The 24106-nt window shown below is 41.3% G+C and overlaps 1 protein-coding gene across 1 annotated transcript in view; it reads right to left on the bottom strand.

Annotated features, from left to right (window-relative positions):
• Window positions 1-744: 744 nt before the first annotated feature.
• MAOA (monoamine oxidase A) overlaps window positions 745-24106 on the bottom strand; it is a 76321-nt gene continuing 52959 nt past the window's right edge. Inside the window, exons 6-15 of the mRNA XM_017502065.2 lie at window positions 19648-19789; window positions 16747-16896; window positions 16293-16452; window positions 15340-15436; window positions 11592-11645; window positions 6868-6925; window positions 5567-5664; window positions 3724-3835; window positions 3459-3521; window positions 745-3263 (exon numbers count right to left, since the gene is read on the bottom strand). Coding sequence (XP_017357554.1) covers window positions 3117-3263; window positions 3459-3521; window positions 3724-3835; window positions 5567-5664; window positions 6868-6925; window positions 11592-11645; window positions 15340-15436; window positions 16293-16452; window positions 16747-16896; window positions 19648-19789 — 1081 coding nt within the window. The 3' untranslated portion in view covers window positions 745-3116. The remainder of the gene's footprint in view (window positions 3264-3458; window positions 3522-3723; window positions 3836-5566; window positions 5665-6867; window positions 6926-11591; window positions 11646-15339; window positions 15437-16292; window positions 16453-16746; window positions 16897-19647; window positions 19790-24106) is intronic.

Here is a 24106-nt window from a genome sequence, read left to right on the forward strand (position 1 = left end):
TCCTTGAGCCGGCCTCACCCAGGGTAGCATCCCCCCTCAGGGGGAGGCTGATGAAGGGTCACAGAGTCCAGACCTCCTGTTCTCAATGAGGGACAATTCTGAAGGGTCTTCCTAGCTCCTCATTAGAATCTGTCATTGCAACTGCATTGTAGGTCTACTCTCCTGCCCAATCCTGCCTTCCTCACCCTCTTAGGTGTATTTCCTGAGGACTGTCTACAATAAACTTTTTGCCTTGACTCTGTATCTTAGAGTCTGTTTCCAGAGAACCCAATCTAGGACAAGGAGGGAACCACGGTACAGAAAGACTGATTTTTTTGCCCCTGCCATACCAACAGGCAAAAATAGATACAGTACTGGCAACAAAATGCATAGATCACATTATGCTGCCATGAAAAGAATGCTTAGAAACCATCTAATGCAATCCAACCTTTTCCAGATATGAAGACTGAGAGAACCAAAGTGACTTGCTCAACTTATCATAAGCTAATTAGGTGAGAAAACTTGGACCAGAATGCACATCTGTGGCCCAATCAGGCAGGCTACAGAATTTCAGCATTTAATCAGTTCCCAGAAAACCTCAGTAACACATGAGAGTCAAACTCAACTTTGAGAATTTGTAGCCGATATCAGAAATGATTTCCTAAGTCTATCCTCCATGGAAAATGCCTCATTGTGACCTCCTGCTATAAGAAGCCATTGAACTTTCTGCGTTGAGCTATCAACTGAATACAGGAGTCGAGTCTGTATTGGGGATAGTACTACACTTTATTAACAAAACAGAACCATACAGGCAAAATCTTACTTCGGTGGAAAAGCACACATGGGTACACCCCAACATGTAGCACTGGGGCAAACTTCAGACATGGAACATTAGGCACCAAGTTCACAATCAGACTAAACATTGTTCACAATCCTTCAATCCATACTCTTCAGTGGAGTATGAGGTCTTATTTAACAGTTAACTGTGACAGACAGACAAAAGTTTTAAAATCGAATTCTTGGCCTAACTATGGAGTGGGGCCGACTCAGCCTTCAAAACTGTGAAGTGGATGCCTTAACAGGGCCAAGATCTGTCAGCCTCTAAAAGTGATTTTCATATCTCTGGTTCAGAGACAAGGCTTATGGTATCTTCATGTTGGATGAACTCACATATGGTGAGAGTTCTCAGCTCCAATTTCTTGTCTAGGCACATCTGGACTGGAATTCATTTTGATACCCAATCCGTAGATTAATAGGGTTAATCTAATTAGAATAAATCAAATGGTGTTCCAAAAAGTTGAAAAGGGTAAATCACATGCTTATAACTTCTTCAACATTCAAGACCTTAAATATGTTAGCAAACCGAGTACTGTTCAAACTGTTACCAGTTAAGGAGTTTAAATCAGCATTTCCCAAAAGGTGTGTCAGGACTGAGTTAATCAGTAAGTCAATAGAAACAACTGCAATAGATTAGGGAAAAGATTTCTCAAAGCAGTTTGATAGAATATGTGGCAACTCCTTATGTAACGGGGCACATCCAATACATTCTCAAAACTCCTAAATTAGCTGAAATGCAAGGTAAAGAGCAGCAGAAAACTCCAGCTCTTGGGATAGGCAAAACTTGGAAGATTTATGTGCTCACACCAGGGTCCAGCAACTTAGGTTTGAATTCATAAGGTTAAATGATATAATAAACTTGGGTTGGCTGGTTTCCCCTGGCAATTGTTAATTCCCCTTAAATAAAAAATATATTGATACATTTTAGAAAGAAGTATTTTATGGTTGAAACCTTGGGAAAGGGCCTTTAAAAATCGTAGTTTTTAATATGGGAAAACAAGAGGTGGGCACCCTTCTGGGCTGACATTACTCCTAAGATAGAGAACTTAGTCTTCACGTATAAAATGACTCAATTAAATGTCTTTTATAAAACTTAACAACTAAAGCAAGTGAGCTTGCTTTAAGAAAATTAGAGCCCTAATTTCTTTTCTGTTTGGCAGTCTCAACAAATAACAGTCAAATTTATCACGTGTATTTCAGTACTTATTTAAGAGAAATTGGCATGCTACGCTAATATTTATGCAGAGGTAACCATGTTGAAGACATATGTAAGTTGAGGGGTATGTCTAACTCTATGGACGTAGGAAAAAAAGAAAAAAAAAAACACATATGTCCCTAGAGGCCTTCAGACAGCCAGGGGGCACCTGAAGAAAAGAAAACTGCTGCTTTCCTGGAGTTGAAATAGAATGTTATAACTGGCAAGGATCACCTGGTGTCTAGCTGCCTTCCAGGGGTAAGAGAAGATGCCAATTGCAGTTGGTCTCACACAGAGCTAAGTGGGGAGATGTCCTGGGGGACAGTCCTGCCATTATTTGCCTCTACTCAACTGGAAAGCTGCACATAAGTCACAGCAAGTCAGTTTCAACATTCTCACTCAGTTAAATACTCTCCTCCATAAGAAGTTAAAGAGGAGAAACATACAAATAAGTGAGCACTGAGACTAGATGTCTAGAAAAGTCAGAGGAATTAGAAGTGGTCAGGAGATCCCTGAGGCAGCAGCCCACAAAGATATCCCCATACTGGTCTGAGGGTCTGCATGCCGCTACCCCCAACACTGCTTTCCTTTACTATTTCCTGATCCAAAGTGGAGGCTGCTTCCTCCAGGAAGCTGTGAGCCTCTAGGCTCTATAATGACACTTCACCATCACCTAAGGGAAGGAAAAGGACAGTCACAAGCTGGGCCTTCACCTACTCCACCTCTACAGAGAGAAAGTCAAATGCTTTGTTTCTGAAATCATCAGGCATTTTGCATTGAAGAGAATAAAAACAGGACACAGAAATTGTTTCTGATGAGCAAATCACCTTTAACTTTTTGAATTTAAGTGATCACAAGGCTTATTCTATCAATTAACATGAGTTGGTTTACACAAACAAATGAGATGGAGCTTGATCTTACTGAAATTAATTAGGTGATTCTTTGAGTTGTTTTTTACTTTAACGATGATTGGAACTAAGCCGAAGGTAGTTAATCAGAGTGCACTTAAAAACGGCCCAATGACACAGCCTTTAAACTTCTCAATATTTTCAATACCACCATTGGGTGGTATTGAAAACTGTTGGGCAGGCATATGCATGAAACTTCAAAACCGTGGCAGTAGCTTGTATTTGTACATAATAAACCCTAAGGCAGTTACTGAAGCGGTAAATCCAACGATTTTCATGAGGCCAGGAACAGATGGCAGGTTTCTCTCCCAGAAGGTGTGGGTGATTTCCACCGCTGGAACATCCTAGATGAAGGAACACAGATTATTAGGAAAAAACTCATGCTGACAAGGAGGAACAAAACACATCTGTAAGATTCATGCATGGAGATCCCTTGGGTAGTTGCATCTATAATAAATCAGAGGCTAGAAGAAGGGAGATGTGAGTTTTATGTTCCACGATTGGTCTAAGGAGATGGTGTCCAGAGCTACCAAACGTACCTTTGATTCAGGTTCTTTTACCCAGATGTCCTTCTTGGCCACCTTCCCAAGTGCATTTAAAACCTGAAAGAAAGTGACCATGGTATTATGAAAAGAGGTTGTATAGTTTCTACAGATTTAAGGCTCTGGTAGACACAGATGAGCCCCATGAGTGAGGGGCAGAGAAATGGACATATAGATTCTATCAGTGTCAAGACTAGCAAAACCAGATGCCAAAAACGTCACCGTGACTCAGGAGGGAGAGAGTCTCGGCTTCCCTGCTTACCTCCCTGGCTGCTCGTTCTCCAGCCTCAACTGCCCCTTCCATGTAGCCGCTCCACTGTGTGGCAGTCTCCGTGCCAGCAAAAAAAATCTTATCCACAGGTTGACGAATCACCCTTCAAGAGAACCAAGAGGTCGCACAGAGTTACTTGGGAAGATGGGCAAGGTAAATGAGCCAACCATTGTCCTCATTTAGTCTGCAGAAGGCATGGAAATTCAGACTGTTAGAAAAAACACCTGTATGCCTCAGCCCAAGGTGAAAGGCCACTTTTTGCTTCCTGGGTCTGCATAGAAGATCTGAACTTTCAAGGCAGGGAGAATCAGGCTGTCAGATCATCGATCTCTAAAAGTGATGTTGACCTTTTCCAAGCCAGTCAGAGCTGGAATATAGACCATGCATTCAATCCCCAAATCAGATTTCTTTGCTATGTTTTCTGCTGGCAGTCCATTCTGCTCCCTATCCTGTCTTTCTCAGGGGAGGGGGCTCTCTTTTTGAGGACAGCCACAGACCCAACTTTGCAGGCATTCCCAGTGGGTGAGGAGGAACTGCAGTGGCAAGTGGAAACACAGGGAGGTTAACTATCATTTCTGGCAAAGGAGAGACCTGAGAGATTATATGGGTATGTCTCTTTAAGAAAACACCACCTCTGTACAGTTAGCGTCTCTGAACTTCTCTAGGGGCTGGCTGGGGGCAACAAAATGGGTCTCCTCTTACAAAGAGGTCCTGCCAAAGAGAACCAAAGAAGGGCTGGACTCAATGGACAGCTCTCCCCTCCAGCTTTCTTGGCTTTGACTCCTGCCATGTCCACAGCTAGTTTCATGAACTCTCCCAAGCTGCACGTCCTGCCCTCATCCTGATGGCCTTTACTTCTACCTGTTTGCACTCCTTACCCTGGGCTTTATCTATTCCTTATCTTAGTCCTGTCTTGTAGACTTCTACTTTGGTACCAGAACAAATCCAGTTCCTCAATCCTGCCATGGTTAAGAAAGTTGATTTGATTCAATTAAGAAAAAAAAGACCAAAGCTCCTGTAAGAAAAAGGTTAACAAATACTTCTTCCTTTTCGGTGGACAAATGTGAACTTGTGTTAACTTTCTAGCTCTGTTACTCTGGAAACCAGATGAAGGTGTAATGCCACCTGTGGAGGCAACATGCTAAAAGTGCCTCTCCACCCCACCCACATTAGCAAACCATGCAAGCTGGGAAGACTCTGAATGATTTTAAATACCTGGTACGAGGCTATCACTTTCGGTTTCCCTGAGTGTGGTGTCTCTTGTAACTGAGCAAGTCTTATAAATGAGCAAGTTACTAGACACTATGCTATGAAGCATAGAGATAATGGTTCCCATGAAGCAAGGGGCTTCTAGGTCAAGGTGGACTTCCCCACCCCACGTGGATCTCATTTCCTCACACCTCAACTGTATACAGTGAGAACTCTTCTCCTGAAGAGGACTGTCTCATGCTGCTCTGTTGGCAAGACAGATGTGTTAGATAAACACATCCAATATCCTTCTGTGTTGACTGGTGCCAAGGAGCCTAAGGCAGTCGTGTGAGACTAAATGTCAAGCAGAGCTCAAGGAGGACACTGCAGCTTCCTTCATTCTCACAAGCACTGTTCACATCTGAAATCCTCCCCAGTGTTCCGCTATTGTTCTATATGCTGACAGTTACTTTTCTACGTACTGACATCCTTATTTTTCTATGGACATCCAGAAATATACAAGTGTTAACTATGACATAAGAAATGGGGATTTTGACAACTATTTCTAGAATTCCCATTGAACTCTGCGTTTCCTTTGAAATTTGGCACAGGTCTTGGATTAGCTGGCGTAGTACTTGGGTCATACCTTCCATACTGAGTCATGATCCCAGGCGGAAAATAGGCCGTGTAGCAGCCCCCAGAGTACTGCTCCTCACACCAGTTCTTCTCTTCATAATGCACTGGCTGTAGTTCAGTGGGGGAGAAAATGCCAAAGAGAAAACAAAGCTGAAATGCTGCAAGCCCACAATATTGTTGCTTTACTTTAACAAAAAGTTTACATTAAGAAAATAAAGAAGATCCTGTTTCTATAACTCATTTAAGGGGAAGCATGATAGTACCAAATAATGGCCTTTTGTGAAGTACCATGTGGCAAAACATGTATACTTTGGTCTTCTCATTTTCTTGATTAGGAAAGACATGAAGTATTCCAGTATCTGGGTGATAGGGGTATCCATCCCTCCATGCGGATTCTGAAGTCTCTTTAGAGCTAAGTGTATAGGAAACCCCATTAACGATTTGGCTGCTCAAATCTCTGGAATCTCTAATAACAGGTTTACTTCCCCATCTACCAGCCATTATTGCTGAGAAAAGGGTGGGAGGGAGGAGGTAAAAGACTAACGAATGTCTAAAAAAGGCTTTTTTCCCAACCAGCTTCTCTAAGCTGGACACCTGAATGATGGGAATTCCACCAAAAAGGGGCAATTAATATGAAAGATGTTTCCTAAGGGACATGTAAGAACCTTCTCTAATTTCCCTGGCACATTCAGAAAGTTTTATTATTTGAACAATTCAGAGATAAACCCCTGAAAGAGCCCCCAGCTATTGACATTTTTTGTTTCAAAAAGATGTAATTTCATTCTCCTAATCGCTTTCAGTGGTGGACTGCAAGCACTGATGTTCCTAAACGAGCTGTGAATCGAGTTCGCACATGGAAAAATAAATTAGTATGACTATGACCTGGGAAGAGATTCTAGATTCAGTCTATTTTGTCAAGTACATACTACTCTGCCTTCACCAACAAATGATGCCATATCTGGAATTTAATTGTGCAGCAGGTAAGTGACACTGGCAGGGGGCAGGACCACTGTTCTGGGAACCCATCTCACCCATTCTTGACATAATGCCTTCAGCTCTAGGCTCTGATTACAATTGGCTGCCAGTTATCTAGTGAACATTTAAAAAGCCCAAAGGAGTTGCTGTCTCAGAAAATCCAGGCACCTCACACCAGCTTTTAATGACTTTTTGTGACTGCTGAAGTTTATCTTCCAAGTTAAGCATATCCCTTTATACTCTCCTTCATAAGACTGTCAAAAAATCAGCATCTGCTTTGCTTTACCACTTATACTGAGAAGAACCTGCTAGGGATTAAAGCTGGGAGTTTCTTACATCTAAAGCTTCTTGGGATCCTAGCACTTTCGCATAGAGCTCACAGATTTTCTTCTTCCTATAAAAAAGAGCCAAAAAAAAAAAAAAGTTAGAGAAGGAGTAGCTGATGGGTATAGAATAAATCTAGTAAGTTCCAGGGCTTTTGCTCATCAGTCAGATTTGTTACAGAAAAATTCAAATCAATGGCCTTCTGTAACTGCACAAATGAACAGTTCCCTGAATCCCTGCATTCAAACTAGCTTTCAATGCCTCAATACAGTGATTTGAGGATTCAATGGAATTATTATTTTCTTTTTTATATTTTTGCCTCTTTCACTACCTAATACGATACCTGCTCAAGATAAAAATGGGAAAAATAGATTCAATTAAGTTTAGCCAGTCTTAGGAATTGATTCCATGTAACTTTTCTGGAATATGTACAATTCAAAAATGGCCCCTTTTATAAGACTATAGTATAAGTGATGGTGTATTTTAACTATCCTATACTTGTGTTTTAATTACCTACAAACATATAAAGCTCATTTAATCATTTATTTTAATTTTTCATTTTATTCAAAGTTGTTACAGAATTGCTAACATTTCCATAAAATAATTACTATACTTCAGTTACAGAAAATACCACAGAAAGGAATATACTTTGAAAGAAATATAGTTCATCTTAAGGTTTCCAAATATTTTTGAAGGCTAATGCAGCAGCTGGCAAAATAACACACAGTACACAAAGAACAGTGTATTTTAGTGTCAGTAATGCAAACTGACAGCTCTTTAGCAGATATGCTTCATTTTTTTCATTTTTAAACAATAACATTTTAAAAAACACATGAAACCATGATCATATATGTTTACAATTAAAAAAAATCAGATTGTACACAGTAGGTTAGAAGAGACAAGTTAGAATTGTCATAATTTTGACAATCTTAAATCTACAATTTCAACTGTACTCCTTTCGATATAGAAATAACGTGCTTTATGCCAAATTGCTTGCAATTAAAACACTGTACAATGAGATGGATCCAATTAGTCAAACCTTAAAATTAAAAAAGCTGCAGACAACAGAGGACTGGAAATCCATTTCCATGTCATCTTTTAAGCATAAGTTATGCTATACTGAAAGTGTCTACAGTCATTTCAGTACAGGAATTTGTCACTGGACAGAATGGTCTGTGGACCACAGTATTCCAAACTGTACCTGAGGGATGGGCACAATATGCTAATGTTACCTCAAACACAGCCTTTTGTTAGTCTCACAATTCATTATCTAAATGACTAGCCCAGAACACAGTATTTTCATGTCTGAAAAAATCAGTGGTTGTACTTATGTAAACTCTTTTTGAAATGAAATACATTTTAAACTCAACTACTCATGGTGAAGTTTTTTAAAAGGTCTAATTTACTAAAATCACCTGTTTTAGAAATTAATGGTTTTATTTCTGGATTTGTTTGCATAGGTTCACACTGATCCAGTTATATACTTTTCCTATTTACTTTTTATAGTTTTTATATAGTTTAAACATTTGAAAATGCTCTAAAATATTTGTTAAGGGATAACAAGCAACTGGAAAAATATTTGCTTAAAAATGTGGCAAAAGGTTTGAGTCAAATCTATAAGACAAGTATTAAAAGCTGAAGAGACAAAATTATGCAGCGGGGAAGCTCAAGCTTACTGGTAATAAAGAAATAGAGATTGAGGAATATACAATTTTATGTTGTCAATTACATTAGAAAATATTTTAAAGACATGCCCCTAATTTCTCTGAATAATGTGGGACAAAATGTAACCTTATAAATTTATCTAAATGCTCACACTTATACCATTTATATAACTTCCAGAACACTCACCTCATAAGTATAAAGTTAGGAGGAGGCAGATTATAAACATTGCTTATTGTCACCATTTTCCATGGAAGGTTTCAAGGGAAAGACAAATGCCACTCCTGAGATGATGTCATGCAACATTAGGTAGATATTTAGGTGGATAAATTCCAGGATAGTCAGAGAAAGTTTGGTTTCCTTCAAAGAACTGCTACATTATACATAAAAAGTCATAAAGGAAAGGAAGAATGGGAAGAAGTCTCAAGACTACTGTCTGCCTGTCTGTCTCTCTCAGTCTGATTCAAGCCCCTCATTTCAGAGATGAGGAAGCTGAGGCTCAGGGAGCTACAGAGATTTATTTGATTTTGCTCAGCTAATTAGCAGGGTAAGGCCCTACCCTTCTGAGTAATCTGCCCATAGTAGGTACTCAATAAATATTTGTTCAGTCAAAATCCATCCTCAGTCTAATATGACACCCTCTTTGCCTAGTCTATGAAGAGATGACTGATTCTAATACCTACTTCGCAAGGGTGTTATAAGCAATAATTCAGACATTTTGAGTTAATTAGAAATAAAAGTACTGGCAATGATTATTCTACAAAAGCTCACCAGTACTTAACTTATTACTATTATTATTATTTCTGAGATAGAGTCTCACTCTATCACCCAAGCTGAGATGCAGTGGCATGATCATGGCTCACTGCAGCCTGAACCTCCCTGGACTCAGGTGAACCTCTTGACTCAGCCTCCCAAGTAGCTGGGACTACAGGTACATGCCACCATGCCCAGCTAATTTTTCTATTTTTTGTGGAGATGGGGTTTTTCTATGTTGCCCAGGCTGGTCTTCAACTCCTGCGCTTAAGCAATCTGCCCGCCTCAGCCTCCCAAAGTGTTGAGATTACAGCTGTGAGCCTTCCCTTTACAATTAAAATTTTTTGGAAAAGATGTAGGGCAAGGATGTTAAAAACAATGCACTGATTGATTAATTTGGCTCTAAAAATGACAGAACCTAAGTGACGGCCAAAAGAGGCCACTGGGCAAATTATCCTGTTGAACTTATTAACTGGTTTCTAAATCTGGTTGCTTATCATAATCACCTGAAAAGCTTGTTGAAAAATACAAATACTCGGACCCCACCTCAGACCTACTCAATCACAATCTATAGGTCTTATAAAAACATATTTTCCAAACATTCTTTGAGATATTTTGATGCAGTCAGATCTGGGAACCACTGTTCTTGTCAATGACATATTCAGTAAGAGTTTTGCTTTACAAGAACTTTTGAGAAGTTCAGCCACTGTGTGGAATCATAACCAAATGTCTACCTACAGGCTGGTATTTATTTTACTATTAATAAGGAGGGAAAGCAGGAAATCCAAAAGAAAATGTCAGCTTAGAGTGGTGTAATGAAAAAGTATGCATTATATGCTACTCCTGGCTTTGTCACAAGCTAGCTGCGATGATTTGAATGTATGTGTCCCTCCAAAATTCAAATGTTGGAACTTAACTTCCAAGGTCATGGTATTAAGAGGTAGGGTCTTTGGGAAAATGATTAAATCAGGAAGATTATGCCCTCATGAATAGATTAGTGCCCTTATAAAAGGGCTGGAGGAAACTAGCTAGGCCCTTTCTGCCCTTCTTCCTTCCTCCATGTGAGGACACCACCTTCATCCCTATTTGTCCTTCCCTCTTCTGTCTTTTCTGCCATGTGAGGGCACCATGAGAAAGTGCTACCTATGGAACAGGCCCTCGCCAAATACTGAACTGAATCTGCTGGCATCATAATCTTGGACTTCCCAGCCTCTAGAAATATGAGAAATAAATTTCTATTCTTCATAAATAACCCAGTTTGGGGCATTTTGTTGTAGCATCACAAATGGACTACGACACCAGCTATGGAGCCTTGAAAAAATCATTCCCCATCACTGGACCCCAAATCCCTCCTCTATGGAGGAAGTAGAGTTTATTTTAACAACCATGAGATACAACAATCTCATGGTTGTTTGAATCTCATGGTTGTTGGGATTCAACCATTTACCACTTAGAGTGAACAGAGAAGAACCTGCTAGGGATTAAAGCTGGGAGTTTCTTCCATGTAAAGCTTACATGCAAACCATGAGATTGTTGAATCTCATGGTTGTTCAAATAAACAAATCTGTGTGCACATGTAGGAACTCATTCTGTAGCCTTTCCCCCACATCTAAAGTCATTAGAGTCACTCCCAAAGCAAGGGCTGCTAATGGGTTAGATGTTTAATTTTTTAAATTACATTCAGAGAAAAGTCTATATTTTGGTGTATGTATTGGACCTCTTTAAAAGCTAGCAAAGTATTTAGGGCTACCGTGAGGCATCCCTCCAACAGCCAAATAACTCTGATGTTAAAAGGCTTACCTCTCTGGGTAAGATTTTATTTGGACAAAGGATTCCAAAACAAAACAAAACAAATATACCATGACAGAAAGAGAAAAGGAGAAAGAAAGAAAAAGCCCAGATCATAAGTATGAGTACTTTCATGTACACAAGTTGCTACAGGTTAAAACACACTTTTTAGAAAGTCCACGTCAGAGAATCTTAGAAAAGGATTATGGCCTTGCAAGGGGATTGAGATTCAGTTTCTACAGCTTTTTTCACAGTGAATATTTTCTGTGACTTTTTCTCCATCCATCTCACTGGGAAATCCTACCTCTTAACCACTGTAAAATCAATACAAACATGTAAAATTAAATTTGTATATGCACACGGGCAAGGGATAGGTCAAGATGACTGTAGCAAAATACAAAAGGTTGGTTTGTTGGAATTTTGAGAATATTTGTGAAATATTGTGTTTTTCCTCATGTTATTCTACTACTGTCAGTGCAAAAACACAATATAAAGCTAACTTTTAAATCTATTTTTCAGTTATAAATCCTTACCTTACTTCCTTATGAAGCTTAGCAAGTCGATCAGCTTTCCGGGCAAGAATGAAGCTGGAGAGAGAGGTTACATTGAATAATCAGGTTACAGCTGTTTATCTTAAGAGCTGCCCTTTCTTTTTGAAGTATTCTTGACCTGTACCTATTCAGCATTAAATGAACTCTATCAGACCCTCTTCCTCTACTAGAGCAAATGCCACGTTGTCTTTGGTCTGCCTATGTGTCCAAAACCCCTGCTAGGCTGTGTTCTCCTACATGACAGGTGACCTCCTATTCAGTATTTTACTTCTAAAAGTTTAACATGGTTTTTGGCATAGTAGGAAATCAAATGTTGAATGAATTAATGTTGCACTAAATGATTATTCTGGTAATGACTGTTGCCCTCTGCCAAATACTTTATAAAAGCTGGAAAAACAAATATAAACATGTGCCTGTAGTGGAGGCCATGGTGGACTCCCCAGGCCTCCCTTTAGGACCAGGCTCTCCTTACTCTTTAGCTCACAGCTGAAACCTTCCCCAGTAACTGAATGGGGTAGCAGAGAGTGCCTTGCTCAAGGTCCCACCCCTCCCCAGAGTTGTCCTGATCTAGGCTGTTGAAGACAACTCTGAAGAGCCACCCAGCTCCAGAACTTCCAAGGAGGCCTTTGTTGGAACAACACTGGAGCTCAAGTTCTGCTTCATCCTTCTGCCATAGGTGGTCATCCTCAGAGCACTGTCCAATAAATCTCCAGCACCTCAATCTCCAGCTCTGAGTCAGTTTCCCTGGAAACTGACCTAATATAGTCCCCAAATAAAGTAACTCAATAAAACTCAGTTGTAACCTGCCTGCTCCCCTTTAATCAAATAGATTCTATTTATTATACTCATATTACTAACTGCATGTGTATTTGAAAGAATTGAATTGTGACATGAAGTCCTTAGTTATCCTATTATAAGAAAGCTTTCAAAAATCCAAATGAGCTAAAGGACAATGTAATTACTTTTCCATTAAAAAAGTTTTAAATTTGTATTTCGTTTATTCAAGACCAAAAGGACAAGAAGATCAGTGCAAAAAAAAAAAAAAAATACTTCCTTCTCTCCCTACCCCCAAATTAAAGTGTTTCTCAAATTGGATTGGCAGCTCCTTTACAACTGTTATTTGAGATCACTCTGAGAAGCAAAGGTGTATGTTAATGCAGAAAAGAGTAATTCAGAGAAAGCTGTGGACTATTTAGGAAATTTGAACTATTGAACTTTATGGGATATAGTCATAATTTTGTATGATTTAACACCTTAAGTTACAGCTTGTTATTAATTATTTTAGTTAGATTTTGGGCTTATGCAAGAATCAGTAAGTTTAGATGTGTGTAGCATTTTTTAATCATCAATATCCGATAAAAGATTAAATGATTTATCTGTAAACATTAGTCAACTCGTCTTGTATACTTTTTACAATTCCCTTCCCAAAGGGCAGTTAGTGTTGGTTATTTCTGTGAAGTCTCAAGTCATGAATGAAATAATCTCTTTGATCTAATCCCAACTATGGATAAATAAGCTTTAACTTACTTTGGTGTTTTATTGAGGAAATGAAATATGCTGGCTTTGTGTTGGAAACATTTCACAAAGTACATGGTCCTTTCTAGTTTCCAAACGGCTATTACAGACACAGTGCTGGGCAATTACCACCCCTATCTTCAAGGTTTTCGTGGCTGTGGCCATGAGCAAAGAGCCGGGTAGCGGCAAGTATCCAGATAAAAGGGATTAGAATATCACTTTCTAGGAATCGCCTAAATAACTCCATTAACCCCTGGAAGGTTATTTGAGCCCTGAATAACCTAGATACTAATAAAGCTGAAGAAAGTCCAAAAGCACTGTATACATAAAAACTTGCACCAGCTCAAGCCTGTAATCCCAGCACTTTGGGAGGCCAAGGCAGGTGGATCATGAGGTCAAGAGATCGAGACCATCCTGGTCAACACGGTGAAACCCCGTTTCTACTAAAAATAGAAAAAATTAGCTGGGCATGGTGGTGCGTGCCTGTAATCCCAGCTACTCAGGAGGCTGAGGCAGGAGAATTGCCTGAACCCAGGAGGCGGAGGTTGCGGTGAGCCGAGATCGCGCCATTGCACTCCAGCCTGGGTAACAAGAGCGAAACTCCGTCCCCCCCCCAAAAAAAAACTTGCACCTACAACCAGTGCTCAGTAAATGGTAGCTTTAATTTTTAACACCTCATCGCCGAGTTAAGAAACAGATTGTTTTGCTATTCCTCAGTTTCCAAGGAAACTCTTGTCTTCTATACTTGGTCGTCTCTAACCAATTATTATTATTTCATATTTGTTTTAGCCCCACTCTCCACAGAACACAACTGTTTAACATTTTCCTTTTATGCTATTTATCTTAAATAAAATCATTAAAATACTGAGTTCCGTTTTCAAAAAAAAAAAGAAAGCACCAAATGGCAGAAGACATCACTACATCTAACTTCCAGGGCAAGAAAAACATCAATGCTCTTCCATTCATAGTTGGATTCGTCTTAACTGACATTCTCCTGAAACCTGTACCTGAATTTCCTGCTTTTCTCTGGCATATAGAAGGTGATGTCAAACCACCCAAACAACCTATATCCTTTCTTGCCCAATGGAGTTAAAGAGGATGTGTTATTCCAATGGTCACTATGTTGTAAACACCTGCCTTTCTCAGGGAGGCTGGTGTATTTCTTACATGTTACAATGAGAGAAGTGGTTATAAGATGTCTCATTAGTAACAACCTGCTTTCTAAGTCCCCTGGGATGTGGGTCTGCTCCTTTTGTCTTTGTAATTTTCCTTTAATGTCATGATGTGTACGAGTTCACCTTTCCTTTTGAGCAAGAGGTAAGCATTTCCCAGGGGTAAAGAGGAGACCACTGGTTTTTAAGAGTCACTTGATTGCCACTGAAGCTATGTTCTTTTGCTACAATGTGGTAGAATAAATTGCCTTTTATTTGTATAGTTTTAAGGAGGCCAAAAGGGAGGAGGCAACAGGGAGGCTGTAGAACTCCTTAGCAATTCCTTTGTGGAGACCCCACTTCCTTCTCTGGGCCCCTACCCCTCACCACGTAGGGCAGCTGTGTGCAGGAATGGGAAGAGAGGGGAAGAGCTCTCATTTTTCCTATGCAGAACCAGGCTCTGGACCATCTGCACACTTCGGAGGTTAAGTGAAGCACCACTGGTGATGGATAACTTGAGTGACCCACCAGAAAAACTGCCATGCCATCTACTCAAGGCCTGGCTCAACTCTGAACTGTGCCTCTTAATTGGTCAGCTATCTTATATCTCAGGGTAATAACTAACATTTGCTATGTAGCAGATATCTGTAATGGAGAAAAAGATAAAACCCAGAAACCCTGCATTTAGATTTTTTTTATAGGATAAAGCAGTTAGTTCTCATTTCAGAATGGCTGTGGATATTCTGCCTCTAGGCAGGGTTGGCTACCATATTGCTTGTCTAGCTGGGTTTTTTTTTCACTCCATCCTCAACATGTAAGTGTTATGAGAGAAAGAAATACATGGGCACAAGTTCAAAATGGTGCCAATTTCAGTAAAGTTTCCCAGTATTCTTGTGCCACACATAACACATTACTATAATATTTTAATACATGGAAACATTATATATTTTGATAGCTTTATTCATCATTGCTTGAACTTAATTCCAAAGTAATATGCTTTGACAGCATCCACACCAATACATCAACACAATTTGGAAAATGCAGAACAGCCAGCTTTAACTTACCCCATGATGGCAGGCAGTGAGCCGTCTGGCTTGGTGTCATCCAAGGTTATTGAAATTGGAGCCTGTTCATCCTCAATGATCATACAACCACAATAATCTTAACCGGGAGAAAATCAACAGGAGATTGAGACCAAGCTCATCAGAGATACTCATACATACATAAATATATATAAACTATTTTTTTAAGAGGAAGGCAAATCTTAAACTCTTGGTCTTGGCCCCATCCCTAGATGCTATGTCTTGTTAAATACACACACTGAATATATAAGGATGTCTATTCACCCACAGGCAGAAAATGACCCATCTCCATCACCTTTACATAAAGGGCTTATGACCAACCAATGCATGACAAAAATGGTAAGATGACCCTGGCTCCTAGCATACATGAGGAAAGAGAAGGGATGCATTGGAGGGAACCACACCAACAATCCAGCGAAGTGGTGGCAGAAGAGAATTTGATGAGTGTAAGCAGAATGCTTATCAACAATAGCCACCATATCTGGGAAGCTTTCTAAGTCTGAGACCCCCACCTCATTTAATTCTCACAACACCTTAATGGTAGGTATTATTGTCAGCACTTTATACCTACAGACTGATGCTAGCAAGCAAGTGAAGTCCTGGAATGTGTGACTTCAATGCAGTGCTCTTTCCATGGTGACTGCTGACCTCATTCTGCTCATAAAAAGTAAGCAGTAGGACAGATGCCAGGAGCCAGGGCAATGGTGGCCTTATGAATGATATGATCTCCTTGTTCCCTTCCATTGCCAACAAATGCTCTTGGGGTCATTACATATGGCCAGGGATATGAGGAAATTGACAGACCAAGATTGCTAATCCTTTGTATATCAATTTGAAAATACTTTTTTTTTTGTTCAGGACCTTCAGTTCAATAATCCTAAAAGAGTATCATTTCTTCATATAATACAGTTTAAACATGAATAATAGCAGCCTACCCTTCTTCTTCCAGAAAGCCTCCCTGTAATACATCATGCACTTAATGACAGCTCCCATTGGAAGACGCTGAATTAACTGGTTCCTCTCTGGTGGAAGCTCTGGTCTGAAGTGAATTTTGGCCGTCAAAGTCGGGGGAATCGCACTAATTACATATTTGCACTAAAACACACACAAGCAAATATTACCTCAGAAGTCTTTGTAGAAGGCATGAAAAATCATCTTTATCACTTTTAAACAACATTGAGCAATAAATACATACAAAATGAGAAAATGAGGCAACTGTGAGGCAACAAAACAGATCAAGGTAGGTCAACCAAGGCTGGTAATTTGGAAGACTGAGGCAGAAACATGTCAGCATTAATTATGCTACTGCTTGAATTATATCTGATTAGAAGCTACAGAAGACAGAAGGCCTCTATGTACTATATGCTCCTTTTGACTGAACTGAGTTACCTCATAATGTTCATGGTTCAATGTCTCTATGATGACATTGTCACTTGACTGGTCAACATGAGTGACAGGACGGTTCAGCTTCACTCGGTGCCCGAGGCGGTCCATTATCCGTTCGCTCACTTGACCAGATCCACCTACAAACTTCCGTTCCTACAGGAGGAGGTAGGTAGGAAAGGAAACGTTATGAAAGCCCAAGGAAGGAAAACCCTATTTGCTACTGATTAGAAAACCTCTAGAAAGTCATAGGCCACACCTCCAATGTTCACACATTTAACGGTCAGAAGAATTCATCAGGACAGAGGCAGAGTTGGTCAAGACAATTCAATGCTCATTCCCTGCACAGCTTCCAGCAAGGAAAAGCCATTACAAGTTTATAAAAATCACAGAATGAGAAGAAATGCTCCACTATGCCAATGCTGCCCTGACCAAGTGGGAATATCAGCAAGTCTGTGGGCTTCAAATGCCCAAAGAGTGCAGGGTATGCAGGGAGCCCTGGGAAGGGGAGGGCACTGTGCTTATCCCACAGGATGAGGTTTCTAATTTCCTTTGATTCCTCTCGTTCTGGGCTGAGGTTGTCCAGGCAGGTAAGGATGCAGATGGTGCCATATTATAGGCAAAGTTACAGGGTGCTTTTAGAGATAGTCATGTCCTACTAGTCACCACCAAATGATGTTTCTAAGAATTGGAAGACAGGCCAGGTGCGGTGGCTCATGTCTGTAATCCCAGGATTTTGGGAGGCCAAGGCAGGTGGATCACCTGAGGTCAGGAGTTCGAGACCAGCTTGGCCAACATGGTAAAACCCCATCTCTACTAAAACTACAAAAATTAGCCAGGCATGGTGGCGCATGCCTGTAATCCCAGCTACTTGGGAGGCAGAGGCAGGAGAATCAATTGAACCCAGGAGGCAGAGGTTGTGGTGAGCTGAGATTGTGCCACTGCACACTGCACTCTAGCATGGGCAACAGAGCAAGACTCTCTCAGAAAAAAAAAAAAAAAAGAATTAGAATATCAGATCTTGAGTAACTTTTTGCAAAACTATCTGGAAGTTTCAAGGCGGAGGCAGAGGGTGAAGGCCAAGCATCTGCTTGTTCCTTTAGATATTGTTAAATAGTTCTTTTGGGCAGCCCTCGAGCACCAGAAGTGCTCTACCCACTGCCTTCTATGATCACCATGGAAATGTTTCCAGCTTAATCTAAGAAGGTAAGTCCTTAACACAATGCTTTTGGTAAGAACCAGGGGGATATTTTTAGCCTATTATAGAAGAGTCTTTAAATGGTTAGAAGTGCACGGCCCACCAGTTAACAGGGATTCCTCAATCATGCTCCTCCAGAAAAATGCATAAACAGCCATACAGTGATTTTTCCACTTTTGTAACTGGCTACTCTTTTAATGACACCACCAAAATTCTTTATAAAAAATATTCCTGGCTAGGCATGGTGGCTCATGCCTGTGATCTTAGCACTTTGAGAGGCTGAGGTGGGAGGACTGCTTGAGCCCAGGAGGCGAAGACAAGCCTAGGCAATAAAGTGAGACCCTGTCTCAAAAATTAAATTTAAAAAAGGGGGAAAAATCTCATAGTGGTTCAGACTTAAATTCATGATTTGTCCTTCCTCAAGAAACCTGTACCATTTATCTTATAATCTGGTCTATGTTTTCTAAGAGTTACTTTTAGTGTGGTGGACAGACCAGGAACTATTTCTGTCTTGTTCACTGTTCACCCCTCCAGGTCTAGTATTTGTTGAATTAAATTACATGATAAGTCTAAGTTCTTTATAAAAATGTTGTAATCATGGTTTGAGACTAATCATCTGAATCATACTTTCCAAAAGGTCATGTAGAATTTGGCTAGAAGTATCCTGGCTCCTCTGAATGAAGGACACAAATATCAAATATGAATCAAAATACCTCAGAAAGGAAAATACTGGCTAAAAGGAATAAGTTAGCATTTCTGCCTGTAAGTGAAGACACTTAAAAAATGCAAGTGTCCTGCATTCGCCAAAGCTAAGGGTCAAATGGGCAATAACTCTTGGTGTCACAAGAACTTGGGGATTTCCGGTGATCTCCTCAGGAGAGGAATAATTCACTTGGCAGAGAAAGACTCCACCTTGTACTGTGCACTCAGAATTCTGGAACTCAGAGAACCTAAGTTAGAAGCAAATTGCTACTAATTAAACCTCATACCATCCAAGTATAACATTTCTAGAACAGAGATACCCATTCTCTTTGGATAACATAAATGGTTGAAACAGAGAATCTCAGAATCTGGGGAATTAGGATTCTGGCTTCGCCACTGGTTTGCCATGTGTCCAGCCAATGAGCCAAATGAGTTCATTTATTAATAAAGGAAATGATATGGAAACTGGGCAAAAGTAAGTGGGCAGCAAAAATGAAGAATCCAAAAGGCAGAATTTACTATTGCAAGAGAGGCCATAATCACTTGTGTGAAGTAGAAGGAAGAACAGTCACTTCCATTCTGTAACAGTTAACATAAAAGAATAACTCAGATAAACAGATGGGACAGAAGCCTTATATCTGGGACAGAGATGACTTTAAGTATAATAGCTGCACAATTTCTAGAATATTTTGGAAATTACTTAATATTAGGAATTTAGCTTCTACTACATAAGCAGCCTAATTTTACCTGCCATATAAAGGAAGGAACTTAATTCCCAAAAACTAACTAATTCAAAATGAAACATTCTTTATCTGAGAACTCCTTTTTAGGAATGACAAAAGGAAATGAGAAACTGGTTCTTTTTTTCCAGAAAAGATTTTGAGATCATTTCACACTGCTAATTATTCATGTTTCAAAATACTGCAGCAATTATTAAAGACGCTGCCCTGGGAGAAAGCAAAATCCCAGATGAAGCGCTTGTTTCAGAACAGACACACACACCATACCTGGCCGCCATTGGTGACAGAGAATATCCGAGTGGTGCCCCCGCACTGCTTCACATACCATAAAAACCATAGAACTGACACTTCGTGGGGCTCAGAGGTCACATTGATATTCACAAAAAGAGAAGCAAAACGCCTAGCAGTCCTGTTCACAGAACAAAAGTAGAAGTCAGGTGTCAAGATGTACAGGAATCAGAGAATGTCATGTTTTTAAAACACTATTTGGTGTGTTCAGAAAGTATTTCTATTGCAATTGGAAAAAAAAAAACCCTCAAAGATTCAATTTCTGAAGGAATGCATTTTATAACTCTTGAGGAGACTAAAGTTTTCTCCTGCTATTAAGAAATCATGAGTTTGCTCCAAATATGCTAATCTAGGTTCTCTCTAAGGATCAATATGCTTGTTTCAACACCCATCCTCTCCTCTCCATCTTCATTGCCATAGCCCTGGTCCAGGCTACCAATATGTCCAGGTGGCTCCTACTTGGTCATCCTATATTACCTCTTGTATCCTCCACACTACAGCCAATGAGGTCTTTTAAAAGTGCCAAACTCAAAAAACCCTCTGCTTAAAACCCTTCAATGACCTTCAGTGGAGAAAGGACAAATCTTGAATATGGCCAATAGATCCTGCAGTATCAGCCTCTAGACACGTCCTACAAACTCCCCTTATACCACTTGCTCTTGTCACCACTATGGTCCAGCTACACTGTCCAATCAGTTGCTCAAACATGCCAACATGCTTCTCACTTCAAGGCCTTCACAAAAGCTCCTCCCTGTCCCCTCTGCCTAGATGATTATATCATCCACTCGTCCCTGTCTCCCCACTCCCCTGCGAACTTTGGGTTATTCTTGAAAGATACGATTCTCCACACTTCATCCAACCTTTCCTGTCTCTTTGCGTACCTCTGGGTAATTTCTGGAAGGCAGCATCCTGCCATACACCATTGACTCTTCCTGTTTACCTGCTACTCCTCTGGTTCATTTCTGGATGGTACAATTGCCCCCAAAACATACAGCTTTCCCTATCTCCCCTCAGCAGTTGTGTCTCATTCCTAGAAGACAATACCCATGCAAACACATTTTCTATCTTCTCATGTTCCCACTGACTCTGAGAGTCATGCCTACTAGATATCATCTGCCTACACCACTCAATCTTCCTATCGCCACCCTAATACTGTGGGTGATTTTAGGATATCATTACCTCCCCATGCCCCTCCCCCAACAAATTCAACCTTCACCATCCCTTCCAGAGCTTGTGTCACATTCATGGAAGATATAATTCCCCCAATACTGTCCAATTTCCCCAATCTCCCCCTTGCACCTGTGGGCCATCACTGGAAGATATCATCACCTCCACACCATCTACTCTTGCTGCCTCCCCTCTAAACCTATGGCTAATTCCTGGAATATACCATATACCAACACCATCCAATCATAATGTCTCCCCTCAAGCCCTCATGGCTCATTCCTGGAAGATGTATCTTGCTACGGCATTCCTGTATTCCTGTCTCCCCCAGTCTCTGCTATGTCATTCCTGAATACCACCCGCCCACAACATCCATCCTTCCTGCCTCTCCCTACCACTACCCCTGTGGTTCATTCCTAGAAGATACTATCTCTCTAAACCGCTGTCTCCCCATGTCCTTGTGGGCCGTTCCTGGAAGATACCATCCTTCCATACCATCTACTCTTTTTGTCTCCCCAACCACCATACCTGTGGTTCTCTCCAAAGCCAATTCATGCCGTCTCTTGCTTCTCCTGTGGGTCATTCCTAGAAGACACCATCTCCCCACACCACCCACATTTCCTGCCTCCCCTAGTCACCACCTGTGTGGTTCATTCCTAGAAGATAGCATATTGCCACACCATCCAGCCTATTTCCCCCCTACTCCTGAGTCATATCTGGATGATACCACCCCCTCCCTAAGGCATCTACCCTTCCCTGTCTCCCCACAGTGCTTGTGTCACGTTCCTGAAAGATACTATACCCCTATACAAAACTATCCACTCCTCCCTGTCTTTCTGTTAGATATCATCCCCAGTCCCGTGTCCCCCCAAAGCACCACCAGTGTGGTTCATTCCTGGAAGATACCATCCTGCCACACCATCCACACTTCCTGTATCCCCCAGAACTCTAACCACCCTTGTGGCAGATTGCTGGAAGATACCATCTCTTAAATCCAATGTACTGTTACCTGCTGCCTCGGTGGGTCACTCTAGGAAGATACCATCAACATCCACCTTCCATCCTGTCTCCACCCCCACTACTGCAAGTGTGGCTCATTCCTGGAAGATAACATCCTGTCATACCATGCAACCTTCCTATTTTCTCCCTACCCCTCTGGGTCATTTTGAGATGATATCACCACATCTCCCCTTCCGTTTACCCACAGTGACTTATACCACATTCCTGAAAGATACTATCTCACCCCCCCCCCCACCCAACACTTCCACCTTGCCTTGTCTACTCTTTTGGGTTACTAGGAAGATGCCATCTCCACATACCTCTTCCTGTGTTCCCCCCCAAGCACCACCAGGGTGGCTTATTCCTGGAAGACACCATCTCTCATAACACAATCCATCCGGTATCCCTCTGCCCCTTTGGGTCATCCCTGGAATATACCATCATGGTCACCTTCCACACTTCCTGTCTGAGTCCCACTCCTTTGGGTCATGGATGGAAGTTATCTCCCCCACCACTCCCAACTCTTTGGGTCACTCCAGGAAAAACCATTCCTGCCAAAAAGTCAATGTTCTCTGCATCACTTGGCTCCTGTGGACCATTCCTGGGCAGTACCATTCCACCTCACCATCCACTTTTCACGTTTCCCTACTGTCCCTGTGACTCATTCCTGGAAAATATGCCCTGCCACACCAGTCATGCTTCATCTCCCTGTCCTGTCTCTCTGGGTCATTTCATAATGATACCATGCCAGCAACATCCCCCTGATGGTCTCCCCCACCACTCACAGTGTTGCTCATTCCTGGAAGATACCATCCTGTCACACCATGCAACCATCCTATCTCCTCACTACCCCTCTGATCATTTCAGGATGATACCACACCCTCCCCATCTTCTAGGCTTCCCTGTTTCCCTGCAGAGCCTTTGTCACATTCCTGATGTGACCCCCCCTCCAACACTAATCCTCTGGCTCATTCAATGATGATATCATTCCCCCATACTTCTTCTCTTACTGTTTTCCCCCACCACTACCCAAGTGTCTCATTCCTGGTAGATACCATTTTTCTATAAACCCAATGTACCCGTCTCCTCTGCGTCTGTGAATCATTCTTGGAAGATACCCTCCACCCATACCTTCTGCCATCCCCACCACTGTCATTTTGGCTCATTCCTGGAAGATGCCATCCTGCCACACCATCTAACCATTCTATCTCCTTGTTATCCTCTTGGTTATTTGGGGATGATACCACCTTCTTCCTAAAACATCTACCCTTCCCTGCCTCCCTGTAGTACTTGTGTCACACCCTGAAAGATACTGTATACCCCTTATATTCCTTATATTATCCAGTCTGCCTTGTCTCCTCCTTGGCTCTGTGGGTTATCTTGGAAGATACCATCTCCCTATCTCATCCATCATTCCCCCCTCCCCGAATTCTGTAGTTCATTAATGGAACATACCATCTCTTCTACTGTATTCATCCTTCCTATCTACCTTCTGCCCTGTGGATCATTCCTGTAAAATAACATTCGTCAAACCATCTACCCCACCAGTCTTCTCCCGACCCCAGTGGGTCATTCCTGGAAGATACCATGCCCCTCACGACCCCACCAGTGTGGCTCAATCCTAGAAGATATCATCCTGCCGCACCATCCTGTCTCCCCCATCCCTCTGGGTCATTGCTGTAAGTTATCTCCATCCACAACGTCTACCCTTCAGTTTTCCCCCATGACCCTGTGGATCGTTCCTGGAAGACTTCATTTCATCAAATCATCTACCCTGTCTTCTCCCACACCTGTGATTCATTCCCATAAGATATGTCCTACCACACCAGTCAGGTTTCCTGTCTCTCCCTTCTTCCTCTGGGTCATTCTTGAATGATATCATCCCAGCCAACATCCACCTTTCTTATCTCTTTCTGCCACCACCAGTGTGGCTCATTTCTGGAAGATACCATCCTGACACACCATGCAACCGTCCTATTTATCCACTATTCCTCTGGGTCATTTTGGTATCACTCCCTCACAAAACATCTACCCTTCCCTGTTTCCCCCCAGAAACTTAGTCACATTCCTGAAAGAGATAGCCCTGTCAACACTATCCACTCTGCCCTACTTCCCGCTACCCTTGAGGGTTATCAGGGAAGATACCATTTCTCCTACCATCATTCATCTTACTCTCCCAACCTTGTGGGTCACACCTGGAAAATATCATCTTGCCTCACCTTCCCCACTTCTTGTCTCTCCCAGCCTTCTGTGTCATTACTGGAATTTATTCCCC

The sequence above is a fragment of the Cebus imitator genome, unplaced genomic scaffold, assembly GCF_001604975.1.
Source record: "Cebus imitator isolate Cc_AM_T3 unplaced genomic scaffold, Cebus_imitator-1.0 Scaffold289, whole genome shotgun sequence".
In the NCBI taxonomy this organism is placed as follows: domain Eukaryota; kingdom Metazoa; phylum Chordata; class Mammalia; order Primates; family Cebidae; genus Cebus; species Cebus imitator.